Source organism: Hemicordylus capensis, chromosome 4, assembly GCF_027244095.1.
Source record: "Hemicordylus capensis ecotype Gifberg chromosome 4, rHemCap1.1.pri, whole genome shotgun sequence".
Taxonomy (NCBI): Eukaryota; Metazoa; Chordata; class Lepidosauria; order Squamata; family Cordylidae; genus Hemicordylus; species Hemicordylus capensis.
The window spans coordinates 29,488,891-29,504,354 of record NC_069660.1 but is presented as its reverse complement, the minus strand read 5'-3'; the positions used below and the strand labels follow the sequence as shown (position 1 = coordinate 29,504,354).

Sequence of the window (15,464 nt, the reverse complement as noted above, 5' to 3'; positions counted from 1 at the left end):
TTCAGTAAAGAACTATTTTATAGTGTACATGCTGCTACATGCATAATCATAAAAATAGTTTTTATGTAACAAATACTTCAGTCTGTTGTACAAATGTATGTATATTTAACTTACAGTGTGCATGCCTGATGTGAGAAAATAAAATAATAATTAAAAAATAGATAAACTTTATTTGTAAGCCACCCCATAACAAATTGTTCTCTGGGTGGCTCGCAATACAGCATTAAAACATCAAGTAAAAACATGTAACACATGAAATCACAACACACACACAAAACAAATACATACAAAATACAATACAATACAATTTAACAACTTTTAAAAAATTTAAAAATCAAAATTTAAAAGGCCTCCGTGAACAAAAAGGTCTTTACCTTTACCTGGTGTCTAAAAGAACAAGGTAATGAAGTCAGGCAAACGTCACTGGGGAGGCTATTCCATAAACAGGGTGCAACCACCAAAAAGGCCCTCTCCCTAGTAACCACTTGCCTCATCTCATTTGGCTGGGGCACTTGGAGCAGGGCCTCCAAAGGAGATCTTAAGGTTCAAGTCGGGAGATATGGGTCAAGGCGCTTCTCAGGTAACCCAGTCCCAAGCTATTTAGAGTTTTAAAGCTTAAAGCCAGCACTTTGAACTGGGTCCAGAAATGGACTGGGAGCCGGTGCAGCTGCAAAGCACTGGCATAATATGATCAAAATGTCCATTCCCAATTAATAATCATGCAGTCCAATTTTGTACCAGCTGCAGTTTCTGGACCATTTTCAAAGGCAGCCCCGCATACAATGCACTGCAGTAATCTAAGCGAGAGGTTACCAGAGCATGAGTAACTGTGGCCAAGCTATCTCTGTCCAGATAAGGTCACAGTTGGTGTAGCAGTCAAAGCTGATAAAAGGTGCTCTGAGCCACAGAGGCCACTTGATCTTCTAGCGACAGTGCTGGATCTATGAGCACCCCCAGATTGTGAACCTGGGGGAGTGGAGTGGATCAGATGCATGGTAGGTAAAGTAAAGTTTGCTGTCAAGTCAATTTTAACTCCTGGTGCCCACAGAGCCCTGTGGTTTTCCATTGCCTCCTCCCACGCAGTATAAGATGATGCCTTTCAGCATCTTCCTATATCGCTGCTGCCCGATATAGTACCAGTGGGGATTCAAACCAGCACCCTTCTGCTTGTTAGTCAAGCATTTCCCCACTGCGCCACTTAAGGTGACTCCCCAGATGCATGGAGGGGGTCACATTTCATTTTGTTCCTTCCATCCTTGTAAGGACACACCAGTTTAGTTTAGTTAGTTTATTACTATCAACAATCAAAGATCAGCAATGTAAGGACACACCATTATTTTGAATTTGGAGGTGGGAGGTCTGTATTGGGAGTCAGCCAGAGAATCTGGTTCTGAATTTCCCCCTGATTTATGTGTGTCACTGGGGATAATGTTGTAACCCTATGCTTCCGCTCTATTACACATTCTTAAAAAATATATATATTCTGATTTATTTTTACAAATAAGAAATTTACAATTCCACTTATTACCATCTCTAACATTTCCAATAAGCCATTTAATAAATATAACTGTGCAACAGTTACAGCAACACAATTTCTAAAAAAATCTGGGATCTACCAGTCCAACCTGAGTCTAATGTCAGATACTATAATTAACCCATGGCTCACAATCTAAATCAATGTTCTTAAATAATTATATACTAAAAAGAGGGTCCTACATGCCTATAGCAAACTGAAATTGATGAATATAAATAACTTATGAAATAAGATTATGAGTATATGTATACAGGTTATAAATATGTAGAGGTATGAAGATTTAGAAAGATAAAATCCCATTCATTGCTATAAATATTAAAAGTATAAATACCCTAAATAGTTATCATACATTTTTTGAAATTGCTTGAGAATTGGCAGAAATGGCTTAGTTCCACCTAATGTAGAAACTTACATTAGAAGCTTACATTGGTGCTGCAATTCTGTTCCCCATTCTCTCAGCAGGCTGGATTAGGCTAAGGTTGATTGGATTACAGGTGGCTGAGGTAATGAAGAGCACATGATTGTTCTGTGGTTAACTATCTCCAAACAGGTTCCTTTACAATGAAGTTATCTTTACCCCTACCCAGAATTTATCTGCATCACCTGATCACCTGAGTTGGTCAACTGTGCTTTTTGCCTGCAAATTCTCTCTCTCTCTCTCTCACACACACACACACACACACTCACACACTTTACGTGTCGCTAGTGAAATCACACTACTTTATGGACTTGCCTGCTACTACTTACAATGTTCAATACCTTTACGTTCCCAATAAGCAAAGGGCTTGAGTTTATCACAATGTGCCATAAGGCTATCCATTTTCCTTGCCATGTTAAATTAGAACTGCTTTTCCAACAGCCTCTCCCTCCTCTAAATCTCTGTATTTAAGTTGAAACGGATCAAAGCAAACCAATCAACTCCAGCCCTTCAGTCAATAGTCCTCTAATTTTATGACCACTGGTTATTGTCTGCCTAGTGCAAACCTACTTTAATTACACCTAATTGGAGTCATTTCTGGGACACTTTAGTACAATAAGGAGTTACCATTGCTCCATCCTCTCTTTAGCCTGTTTGGAAAAGACCTGATGCAATGAAGACAAGGGATGTTTTCCCCTTTCTAAAAGAAGGGTGGTGGTTTAAGACATGTCTACTTTGGTGGCAGCTGACTGGACATGTTGTTTCATGTATATGCCCACTTGGGTCAATGGGATTCACCAGGGGTTAGTGGATGTCTCAATTTTTCAGTACTTTAAAAATGTTATCAGCATTGCAATGGTTATATCAATACTGCCATTGTCATAAAGATGTTGTTTTGCTATAATTGCATTCTAGGTTGTTTTGTTTCATTTTAAAAGGTCAGTCTCTAATTTATTCAATTGCTGGATGGTTAGTTAATTAATTGTCTGTGGGGGTAGAATTTTAAGCAGTGAAGTCGCATTTTAACTGCTTTAGCTGGGCATTAGAGTGTACATATATTTCTTGACATATCTCTGTGTAACTATAATATTGATTGAGAAAGATAATGTTAAAGATGAGATTTTCTTCTGAATGGGAGCTTTAGTTTAGCATACCCTGATCTAATTAAATCTACACAACACTTTCTCTGTTACATTTTAAAACTATTGCAAACGGCAGACTCGAGGTTTTTTCATCTTGCCAACCAACATCCTTTTCTTTCTTTCATTTGCCCAACATCTAGCCTGATGTTTCAATGATCTCAAAGGCTCGTCTACTCCTTTGTGATCTTTGTTGATCCCAGTGAAGGTACTGCCCTAACATTACGTTTGGATCCCACCCACCCCCACACCCGGCAATAAGCCAATATGGCAACCTGCTATTGTTTATTCAATTGAAGATATTTCATACTTTCTTCAGTAACTCAAAATGGGCACATATGCTGAAAGTTTGATAGTATGCAAAGGTATTAAAATTTAATAATTCATGCTTTGATTAAAAAAAGGCAGGTCACCAATTCACTCAGAATTGACTCAGAATTATTTAAGTGGTTGTCATACAGAACTTAAATATTATGTTTCTTGAAGGATTCAGAGGAAATTTTCCTTGTCTACAGAAGAGAAAAAGAACCCCCACTCTACGATTCTCATCTTGATGAAGCTGTTAGGACTTGTGTACTTGATGTCATTTTCTAGCACACAAGTGTCTGTGTCTGTGTGTGTGTACCTTTACCTTAGATAAATCTAGTTAAATTTATGTTGATTCCTACAACAGAAGCACTTAAACTGGCCCATGCCTTGCTTAAACCACTTATACTTTCCAAACCAAAAATAAGGAATATTTTCAAATAACTGCTCTATCAGGTGTTGCTGAGACTGTGTCATGGCACTTGCTGTTTGAACAACTGCTTGAATTTGTTGGTTAAACGCACAAACTGTGAATATGCATCATCACAAACTTTTACTGTGCCATAAGAACTGAGCAGTCAGGTTTGTGCTTATGACTGATCTGTGCTTATGACAAAGGAGTGATCCCAAATGACCTGATCACTGTAAGCATGATGCAATCTGCAGAATGGGCTTCTTCCTCTCAGAGTCACCCCAGGGTTTGATCTTGGCAGTCAAAGATCATAGATAGCTGGGTTGGCCAATTAGAAAGACTTTAAAAGCCCCAGGACCAATTTGGATGCTACTTTTCTGACATCCACAATTAAATTAGGATGCACTGAAAGTGCGCCCATCCTGAAGTCTTTCAGAGACCAATGCCAGCATGTTCATGTGAGGTTTGTCCAAACAACTGCTCTACATACCCAAATACTCGTCTTTGGGTCATTTGGAGAGTGGTGATTCAGATGAACAACCCCCCCCCCCCCACACACACACACACATGATAAAGAAACACATCAAGAAGACAGCAGGACATTTGTTTGTTTGTTTGTTTATTCATTCATTCACACACACACACACACACACATTTGTATACTGCCCAAAACTCAAGTCTCTGAGTTTCAACAAAACAATGAAACAGATAAAAAATTAAAACATTACAACAATTAAAACTATTAAAAACACAATTAAAACCATGTCTAATTAGAAGCCTGAGTGAACAAATGTGTCTTGACTGCCTTTTTAAAAGTTATAAGAGATGGGGAAGCTCTTATTTCAGCAGGAAGTGTGTTCCAAAGCCTCGGGGCAGCAATAGAGACGGTTCCTCCCTGAGCAGCCACCAGAGGAACCAGTGGCAACTGCAGACAAACCTCTCCTGATGATCTCAATGGGTGGTGTGGTTCATAGTAAAGAAGGCGTTCTCTTAAATACCCAGGGCCCAAGCAGTTTAGGGCTATATAGTTTATAACCAAAATCTTGTATTTTGCCCAGAAACTTATCGGCAGCCAGTGTAGATCTTTTAAAATAGGAGTGTTGTGATCTCTCTGGGATGACCCAGAAGCCAACCAGGCTGTCGCATTCTGGACCAACTGCAGTTTCTGGACTACGTACAAAGGCAGACCCAAACAGAGTGCATTGCAGTAATCAGATCTGGAGGTGACCAGCAGATGTACTACCATTCTGAGGGCATTTATCTCAAGAAATGGATGCAGCTGGCGTATCAGCCGAAGCTGATAGGCACCTCTGGCCACTGGCTCAACCCGGGACACCAGGGAGAGGTTTGTGTCCCAAAGTACCCCCAGACTGAGTACCTATTTCTTCTGGGAAAGTGTGACACCATCCAGAACTGGCAAATCAAAATCATCTCCCGAGTTCCGACCATGCACAATAAGTACCTCCATCTCATCTGGATTCAGCCTCAGTTTGTTACTTCTCATTCAGCCCATCACTGCCTCCAGGCAGGCATTTAGGGAGGTTATGCCTTTTTTTTTTTTAAACAAAAGATGTCAGGGCATTTGCAAAATATGTCAGGACAGGTGCACTCTTTGTGTGTCCTACTATTCGTAGCATTGGCCAAACCCCCCCCCCCATCTGAATTGGCCAACAGTAGAGCAATACTTGTGTAGGGGTGTGTGCAAAACAGGGCTGGCATGTCCATGAGGCAACCACCTGTATCTGTGAGGTGGATAGAGGTGGTTGCCTCAAGCAAGGAATTGTGGGGGCATCCACCTCTGCCATCCACACCTCCTAAAGGCAAAGAAAACATGAAACAACGATTTTAATCATCCTTGTTTTATGATAAACCTAAAGACAACAATAGATTTCTATGATTTAAAAGGGAACATAAAATAGCCCCAAACAGAAGTATTGACGTTTGAGAGTCATGATTGTTCTCTTAACTGTGAGGCCTTAACAGCAAAAGAGGTCACTCTTCCTGTCACATACTGGTTTGTTTCCTACACTTAAAAAGTCCGCTTTTCTTTTGCATTCCAGAATTTAATTTTTGGTTTTTTAAAAAGAGGATCCCGATATTTGATCTCTAATATGGGTATAAAGTTGACATTCAAGTATATAATGGGCCAGATCTTCCAAGGCAGCAGCCCCACAAAACACACAGTCTTTCTTGGGATGACATACGCCAGAACTGGCCATACTTGACCATTGAGTCCACCTGCTCAGAATGAAGACAAGTAAAAGCTTTTCAGTATTCAATTTTCATATTAATTAGAAGACCATTTTCTGTTTAGTACTGGAGTATTACACCTGCCAGCCAGCATATGGCTCTTGAAAATGTTAAGGGCAGTTATATCAGTTCCCACATCTAACACTTTTTAAAAAGATCTCCCTTGAGACATTTCCAAGAGTCCTCAATACCTGGACTGTAAATGTGAGGGGTGTTAGTACCATTTGGCGCTTTGCCTCAGATATGGGCCCCAAGCAGAAGTCACAACAATATCACAAAGTAATGAGCAAGCTTAGTTTCAAGATCTCCAGAACTCTCCTTCAGGCTAAACAAAACAGCAAAAGGAATGGAGCGGGGTGGGGTGTGATGTAAATGCCCCCAAGACTGCAGTTTGTCAGAGTCTTAAGATGGAGTGCAGAAGGTGTTAGACAGACTTAATTGGATTAGACTGTGCTAGGTGCAAGACAGATCGCAGGTTGCACCTGAGGGCTGCTTGACACTGACACTTTGTTTTTAAAAATCACCTCAGCAGAAAAGTATGGCTTTAAAAGTGTTCGCTCAAGGTTTTGAAATATTTAAATGATAAGCGTATTTTTGGAAACATAAAAAGGCAATTGCTCATTAAGCTTTGACCCTCAGCTGAGTCCCCAAGAGAAGGCAACATCCAGGCAAGGTGAAGCATTTCAAATTTGGTTTAAGCACATGGTGAAGGCTGCAACCCTACAAGCCCTTGCTTAGCACTAAAGACTCCGTGAACCACGCCTCAGGCATGGATAAATCGGGCTGCCCATCTCTTCCCTTTTAAGTGTTTAATTATGGCGAATGGTGCTCTGCTCTCTATGTTTCGGGCTTTGGTGACGGAATACATTTCATGAAAACCCTGCAGAGGGCGATGTTGCCCTGGCGGAGGTGAAAAGAACGCAGCCGCAAGTTTAGGGCACCTTTTATAAAGTAAATATCGAACCTTTTCTCTTCCTTTCGCTAATAAAAAAAAAGCCAGGAGCTCCGATCGAAGCGAGATCCCCGCCATTCATCCGGATCCAGGGCTGGGTACAGATTACAGAACCTTCCCATGGAAAAGTGGAGCATTAAATTATTTGGTTTCTTTAGAAGGGGAAAAAATGGGGGGGGGGGGCGAGAATAACATTTCTTTCCCTCCAGCTTCTACTCTTATCATGTTCCGCTTTATGGTCTGCTCTGCGCTGCACAGATCCACCCACCTGGCGACACTGGAATGGATGGGAGAAGAGGCAAATGTGTGCGATAGTGGACCCCCCGCGGCCACTTCCCCTTTTGATTTCACAATCGAGGCGGGGGGTTGCCTTGCCTAGTAGACAGCTGCAGGGTGGGGTAGGTGGGAGATAAAGGCCCCGATCCACTGTCTGCCGCCCGGCCCAGCCGCGGCTGCATTTGGTTGAAAACAAGACGTGGAGGAGAATCCCAAACCCGGGATGCAGGAGGTAAACGCCACGTCTAGTTTGCCCCTCGAGTCCTCAGGGCGCCGCCGGGCGCTTTTCTCTTCGTCTCTCTCCCACCTTTGCAGGCTCTGGAATGCGGGCGGCGAGAAGGGACAGGCAGGTGGCAACCAACCGGCTGGCGCGTGCGAGCTTGCACAGCCCGCAGCGGCAGAAACGGGAAGCGGAGTCCACGTGGCTCCAAATCTCTGCAAAAAAAAAAAAAAAAAGGGACGCCCGAAGCCAGAAAAGGGTGGCTGGGTTTAAAACAAAAAACGCTCGGGAAGATGTTCGGGAAAGAAGGGCGTAGATTTTACGGGAAGCTGGTTGCCAGAAGGTCCTTTATCGGGCAATGCCACGTATTTGGAGGGATCGCCCTTCTCCTCACCGTGAATACCCTTAACCACCACGCCCCTCTCGATAGGTCTTGTTTTGCAATGCTGGTATGGTGATCGTATATTCTTGGATGGGGTAAGAAGGGAAAGTCCCCGAGGATAGAGAGGGCTGCCGATCTCTCCCCTTGGAAGTGTTCAGTATTGGCCGGAGGGTGTAATTTCCATCCCCCGCACCCCGCGACCTCAAATCCGTACTGCCTGAAACCTCCAGAAAATCATGTAAACAAACCGCGGTTGCAGGACCCCAACTAATTTTCGTTCAGCGCCCGATAGAATCAAATCGGGTATTTTGCTTTTTAAGGCAGAGCAAACTTCAAAGGAACGGATGTGAGGAGGTGTAAAAATCCGAGGCGAGGATAGAGGGAAGGGAAGCGGGACTAAAAGGGCACTAATATCCAGAAGACTCTTACGCACACTTACTTAGGAGTCAGTCCGATTGAAATCAGTGGGGTTTGCTTTCAAAGAAACATGGACAGGGAGGGTGTCTCACATATTACCACACTCAGTGACCACCCCCGCAACAGCGCGGGCGCTTTCCCTGCTGAGCTGGACTGAATTCTGCCCAGCCCTCTCTTCCAAGCAAGCCCAGGTTTGCTTTTACGACCGGACCGGGCGCTTCCGTCCGCCGATCCTGGGCAAGGGCGAACTGGCCGGCCAGCCAGCAGTTGTGTGGCGGTCTCTCTGCGCCCCGGCCGCCTCAACGCCTGCCTGGTCGCTCCGATGGACACTGCTCTTTGCCGCTGGGCTTAGTTTAGCGGCGAGCACCTGCTGGAAAAGCCAATCCGCCGCACCCCTCCCCGCCCCTGCCATTGGCTGCCAAGTGACACGGGGGGCGGATCAGCCTCGCCCCCTGCCGCTCAGCCCATATTAGCCCATTGCGCTAGTGCTCCGGCCGCGTAGATTGTCGCACGTTGGCTGGTGGCCGGGAGAGTCTTTGCGCACGGGGCCAGTTCGCACTAGCGGCATCGCCAGCGGCCGCCTTTGGATCGAAGTCGCGCCTCGGGGGCCGGATTCTCCAGCAAGATGCCGCGCTCGTTCCTGGTGAAGAAGCATTTCTCGGCCAGCAAGAAGCCCAATTACAGCGAACTGGAGAGTCAGACCGGTAAGCGCGGCAAGCGGGAGAGGAGAGGGTGGCACCTGGGCAGGGCGGCCGCAGGAGCCGGGGATAGCGCGCGGCGAAGCGGCGAGACCCAGTTCGTGCGCCCAGGGCGAGCCCACGTGTAGCCGCGGAGAGGGCGTGAGCCTGGGCCAGGGGCTGCTCCGCGGATGGCCGACTGCCCCAACCGTTCAGCATAGGTGCTGATGGGCTGAAATCGGGAATAGCTGGGGGCAGAGGTGAGGAGTGGAGTCCTTGTTCTGGTGGGAGGGAGGGAGGGAGGGAGGTGCGGGCAGCCTAAATCACCTACGGCACGGATCACTGCCTAGACTTTGACCCCTCGCCCCTATTACTGTATATCCAGAAGTGGTGTCCCCCAGGGCTTGTGGTTTGTGGGTTTTTAAAAATTGCAACCAGACACAACATGTGCAGCTCTCCTTTTATTAATTAATTAATAATTAATTCATGTCGTGCAAAAGCTGTAGATGATGTAAAAAGTGACTGGTGGCAATGAGAAAAGTAAAGTGAGTCGTCCAGGCTCCTTTAGAACCCAGACCATGATCAGATGGACCCATTTCTCCTCCTCCTGCCAAAGGTGCTTCCTGTGGAGTTCTTTGCCACTGCCCACAAAATCTTCACCAAGGAATATAACACTGTTTGGCACCCCTGCTCTCAAATCCCCATTTCTGAGGATTTTCTTCTCCCATTCCACAGAAGCTTTTAAGTGTTATGGAATGTGACTCAAGGCAATAAAATATATGTGCACAGGCAAGGAAAATAAATGCACAAGTGTGTGTTGTGCTTGTAATAGTTCAAGCTGTGTGTGCAAATTGCACTTGTGTGGTTTTGAAATATGGGTTGAGCGGTTTTTAAATGTCCTGGGGGTGGGGGGTGAAGCCCTGTGCTTGCAGCTAAGTCCAGCTGTGAGGGAACTCCTTATAATTGTTCACTGGCACCCTGCATATGCTTGAAAAGAAGTGAGCCCTGCCATTGGAAACTGGCTTGGGGGTTAAGCGCTGACGACACAGGCAAACATGCCACACAGTTTCCGTGGCTTGCTTGACATGCCTCCTGCCCTTCTGCAGTGGGAGCTCAGGGTGGCACCGCTGGGGCTCTCCTCAGCCCCACTTTATGGCTTCCATGCCTGTAGGACCCAACACCAGTGTTCCCTGTAAGAGGGATCCCCAGCTGTTGACTACAACTCCCATCATCCCCAGCTGGAATGGGTTGGAAATGATGGGAGGTTGTAGTCAACAACATCTGGGAATGCCCGGGGTGGGGAACACTGCCCAACACCCACATCCTTGACAATGGTTGCCTTTTGATCTCTTTGCAGTGATTGTCTCCCCGTTGTTGTATGAGAAGTACCCCCTGTCTGTCATCCCCCAGCCTGAAATCCTCAGCACAGGCTCTTACTACCCCCCGCTGGTATGGGACACGGGGCTGCTCTCCAACTTCTTCACCTCTGAGCCGGAATACCAGAAGAGTGCCGCTTCTCCCCCCAGCCCAGACTCCAAACCTCTGGACCTGACCTCCCTGTCCAGCGAGGAAGAGGATGGCAAGACAACCTCCGACCCGCCCAGCCCAGCCTCCTCTGCTACGGAAGCGGAGAAGATTCACTGCAGCCAATGCAACAAGTCCTACTCGACCTTTGCGGGCCTGGCCAAGCACAGACAATTGCACTGCGACGCCCAGGCCAGGAAATCTTTCAGCTGCAAGTACTGCGAGAAGGAATACCTGAGCCTGGGGGCTCTCAAGATGCACATCCGAAGCCATACCCTGCCTTGCGTCTGTAAAATCTGCGGCAAAGCTTTCTCCAGGCCTTGGCTCCTGCAGGGCCACATCAGAACGCACACTGGTAAGGTCGATTTTTCTGTTTATCTCTGGTTGCTCTTATCTCCTCTCCCCCCCACAACCTGCCCCCTCATTGGCCTGCAACCTTATGCACGTCAACACTGCATGTAGCTTATCAAAGGAGATAAGAATTTCCCAAAGGGTGGTAGTGTTGGTGGTGGTGGTTCTTCTTCTTCTTCAAAGCACTTCTTTTAAAAACTGCTTCTTAATCAACAGTTTTGAGCAAAAGCCCGTTGTTGGAATTCCTTTACACCTCCATCCCCCATCTGCAAAAGATATATATGAGATCTGCAAACTCAGTGGGCGGTCTCCCATTCATACCAGCCTGTGGGCTGTGTATGGCCAACCATGGCATGTAGACCGAGTGGGGCGGCTGACTGTGTGATTCGTGCACCTCGATCCCAGCGTTCTTTGTTCTCCTGTGGTGCCCTTGGCCAGCGGTGGCAATGTACATTGGGCTCTGGGCCTGTGGGGAAGTGATTCGCCTAGCCACATCACCAATCCCACAAACGCAGCCCAGCGGCCACCCTCGGCTCAGGAGGTGCTCCAGTCATGTGAATCAGCCTTGAGTCATCAGGGCAGATCAGACGCAACAAAAGGCTTCATTCCAGCACTGCAGTCCAGGCATGTGCAACCTCAGCGGCCTGGCTGGGGCACTCTCTTCCCTTTGCCTAATGAAAGTGCACCTCTTCAGGGCCAGGTGGCGATTTGTAACCCCCACTTGGTCTCTTCCTTTCCTAGCTCCCAGTCTATAAAGGGACGGACTCTGCCACTTGGTTTGAACACAGCCTCTGCCTTGCAGGCTTCTAAAGCATTCCCTCGGACATCTGAATCCTTCTCTTCTTCCCCCCCCCCACCCCATTCAAGAAGGATAAGCTGGCTTCTGGGCACAAAAGGTGCTGTTGAGATGCATCTTTCCAGACCTTGTTGATTCTCATTGTTTGCCTAATGGGACCATGGAGGAGGCGGGAGGATCTTGGAAAAGCAGGCTGACAGTCCGCCTCGGCAGGTGCTTTAATGTAGCAGTGCACCCGCCTTCCGAGTGTGCACCTGTTACTGTAATGCCCCAGGCTGCACACCAGACTCCACAGCTGCCAGCCTGTGGCAGCTTTTTTAGCTTTTAATCCGAGGAGTATCACATTTACAATGCATCTCCCTCCAAGCAGCCTTTGTGCGAGTTGCTGGGGATAGTTTAATTGTTACTTTGGTGCTGATTTCACACCCTTTAAAAAGTACTAAAGATGATGCCTGAAGGAAGCCAGAAAGGCTTAATTGTGCTTTCCAAATTGAGCCTGCCTGTTTGTCACTTCACAAAGAATGTCCCTGACAGGAATTCATCCTGCTTAGCCTTTTCAGCATGGAAGAGCTTGATTGGGGCGGGGCCCAGGGCGGGGGAGAGGGAAGAGGAATGAAGCCCTCTGCAAAGGACATAGCTCTACTTGGAACGGCGAGCCTCTCAAGGCTGCCAAAGTGATGCAATGAATATTTCACCTTTTGCACCGTCTTGGCTGCAGCAGACAAAATAATTTACACTTTGCACCACGCAGAATGAATTTGATTTGGATTATCGTGAAGTGCTGTTGGATGAGAGTGCTAAATGGATCAGCTGCTCCAACTGTGGTCCGGCTAAGCAGCGTGTGCCTGCTTACTGGGACGTAAGGATCGTATGGTCAGTGCCTAGGAGCGCAGCCTTAGCCAGTAATCCTGACCCTATTTATTAGAACTCAGTTCAGCTATAATCAGAGGGCATAATTCAGCCTTTGAGTTCAGTGAGGCAGTTAAGCACCCTCTCCATTGAAATCAATGGGGCTTAAAGTGCCTAATTTCAACTTGATTGTAACCACTGAGGCTTGCTTCTGGGTCTGAGTCTGTGAATGAATCAGACGCAGAAGAGCACCTGATCTTCAAGCCATTTACATGGAAATGGGTCTTCCCAATTTCAATGGAATTTGGTGCCAAGTTGCTTAGAATGGAAATGCATTTGCTTCAGTGGGCTGTGGATCTCTGGCTTCCTCTTAGTAATTTCCCTGTGTGCCATCTATATGCAGAGTTTGATATATGCACAAGTTGCCGAGTGAACGACTGGGACAAAGTTGCCATGTATTGCTGGGTGCCTTTTAACAACTCATGACATGTTTTTCAAAGGAGTGCCAAAGACTTCAGATGCGGATATCTTCTTTCTGACCCCCGTCTTCGTCTTCTTCTTTTCCTAGGGGAAAAACCTTTTTCCTGCACACACTGCAACAGGGCCTTTGCTGACCGCTCCAACCTTCGTGCTCACCTGCAGACCCATTCCGATGTCAAGAAGTATCAGTGCAAAACCTGTTCCAGGACTTTCTCCCGAATGTCACTTCTCCACAAACATGAAGAAACGGGCTGTACCGGCACCCGCTGAGAGCTCTCCGGAGATGCTGTGGACTCCTCCGTGCAAATACATGTATTGTAACTAGTTTCTGTAGGAAGAATAGTTTCCGTTGAGCTGCCAGGACAGCGTGTATCAAACCTGGTCTTTACAGCTGCTTCAAGCCTTAAAGCAACATAATACACACACTCTTCTTGTCCCTTCTTGTCTTTGATGCAGTGTTTAAAGCATGATCACATTTTTCTTTTCTTTTCTCCCTGGCATTGTCGGAATGCTTCTCAATTCAGGCAGATGCAGGATCACATTGTTGTGCCACAAGTGTCTGGTTTAGAAGGACACAGTCTGCTGAAATTTTAGTATGAAACTCTAACTGAGCTCTGAGCAAGATCCGCCTAGTCCACTGTCTCCAACAGTGGCCAGCCAGTTGCTTCTAGAAGCTCACAAGGGGCGAATGAAAGTGATGGCCATCTTTATTTCTCCCCAGCACCTGCTACAGAGGCAGAGGTTTAGTGCCTCTGAAAATGGAGGCTCAGTTTGGAACCTGGAGGTTCCATTCATGGAGTCCTATCTCCATAGTACTATTCACATGTTATGTTGAACACACTCATATGAGGTTGTACACAGGTACAATTATTCGCACATTATTTTGAACGCAGGTACAGCAGTGAACTTCCAATCTGTGCCATGCTTTTGAAGGTACAGGCTCACATTTAAAATGAACGCAGGTGTACACTAGCCCTATTCAAGCATGTTGGATGAGCGTACAGCTGTTTGCACACATGCACGTGTTTTTGTGTGCATGGCTGTACCTGTGTTCATTTAAAAAGCGAACCTGGGTGCAGACCCCTCAAATGCATTTCACAAATACGGAGTGTACTGTTCTACCTGTGTTCAGCATAACATATGAATAGCCATACATGTGTGCAGATCTGTACCTGTATACACTGTGTACATAACATGTGGATCGTACAGATGTTTGCATAGGGCTATGAGTTTGCTGCATCCATGTGCTACGTGTGATCTAAGCTAGCGTCCATCACTCTTTTGTGTCTGAGTTCCAAAGTGTAGGAACGACCTTATGTTCAGGAGGTGCTCAGTGCCTCCCAGGATTTTGCCTTGTACCTAGCTGGCCTTTCTGTTATCGGTGCAGGAGAGGGGAAGAGCAATAGCTTCACAGTCACTGTTGACCCTCGACGGCTATGCCTCTAGCTGGTGGACAAAAGCGACGTGTTGACAAAATGCCCAGCGAGACTTTTTTGCTCTTCGCATTATATCTCTGTTGCCCGTGGTAGGTGTCCCACTGCAGTCGGACGGCCTTGCATTCGTTCAGAGGCAGCTGCTTCTCCCACCAGCACAATGACAATTTGCAATGCCTCCTGAGATTAACAATGTCTATAGAAGGCATTGGGTAGCCATTTCAAACAAGACTCCTGTTTACAGAGCGGCTATGCACTCAAGCACCTGTTAATATGACTTCTTTTAACAACTGCTTTTTCAAGGGAACTGTGACGAATAGCAGGCACTTGTCAGGCGATACAATAGCCGCCTGTGTCCAGAAGGCTCCCCATTGACAGGTGTGTGCCAAAAGAACTATTTATGGGTATTGACAGGTGCCTCCTGAATGCATCTTTCTTTTGTACATTGTTTCCACATCATAAACAAACAAACAAAAAAAAGGGTATGTTTACATTTTGAAGGTACACTGGTATTTATATATTTTTGTGCCACAATTTTATACTGATTAAAAACTTTTTTATATATAATTCTATACAATTTATTGATATTCAATAAAATGGTTAATTTATAATCTGGTCTTGTGCTACTGCTTTAATGTTCTGACCTGCTGGTTTGTTTCTTTTTTATTATTATATTGGCCCTAATCCTGCAGAAATTCAGTCCCTTTGGAACAAGTGGTTAAATGGTTTCATTGCCTGCAATGGGGTGTGCTGTGCAGTCATATACATGTTTACTCCGAAGTAAGTTGCACTAATTTAAGTGGGTTTACTGTCCAAATATGCAGAGAGTTGTCGCAGCTTTAGCTAGGTTGAGGGCCTGTATGTGCTATGGAAATAAGAACAACCTGTCCAGGCATCCATTGTAAAGGATGTTGGCTTCCATTCATTCTTAAGGGAGCTTATACAGAATCATACAGATCATAACCTAGACTTGTAAACTCCTTATTTAGTAAAGTTTTCCCGCCGCATTCTGTTTTGCAGATCATAGCTGCGTTTTTTGTAGTCTTGT

The 15,464-nt window shown here is 45.9% G+C and overlaps 1 protein-coding gene across 1 annotated transcript; it reads left to right on the top strand.

Moving 5' to 3' along the window:
* Positions 1–8,809: 8,809 nt before the first annotated feature.
* On the top strand, positions 8,810–15,027 carry SNAI1 (snail family transcriptional repressor 1). The gene is made up of 3 exons (XM_053313657.1): positions 8,810–9,010; positions 10,341–10,862; positions 13,072–15,027. Exons 1-3 carry the CDS (start codon positions 8,932–8,934, stop codon positions 13,251–13,253), a joined length of 783 nt encoding a protein of 260 aa, XP_053169632.1. The 5' UTR covers positions 8,810–8,931; the 3' UTR covers positions 13,254–15,027.
* Positions 15,028–15,464: the final 437 nt, after the last annotated feature.

Coding starts and splice junctions, on each gene's coding strand:
- SNAI1 (XM_053313657.1), top strand. CDS start 8,932: ATGCCGCGCTCGTTCCTGGTGAAGAAGCATTTCTCGGCCAGCAAGAAG. Junction 9,011..10,340: donor CGAACTGGAGAGTCAGACCG/GTAAGCGCGGCA, acceptor ATCTCTTTGCAG/TGATTGTCTCCCCGTTGTTG. Junction 10,863..13,071: donor CCACATCAGAACGCACACTG/GTAAGGTCGATT, acceptor TTCTTTTCCTAG/GGGAAAAACCTTTTTCCTGC.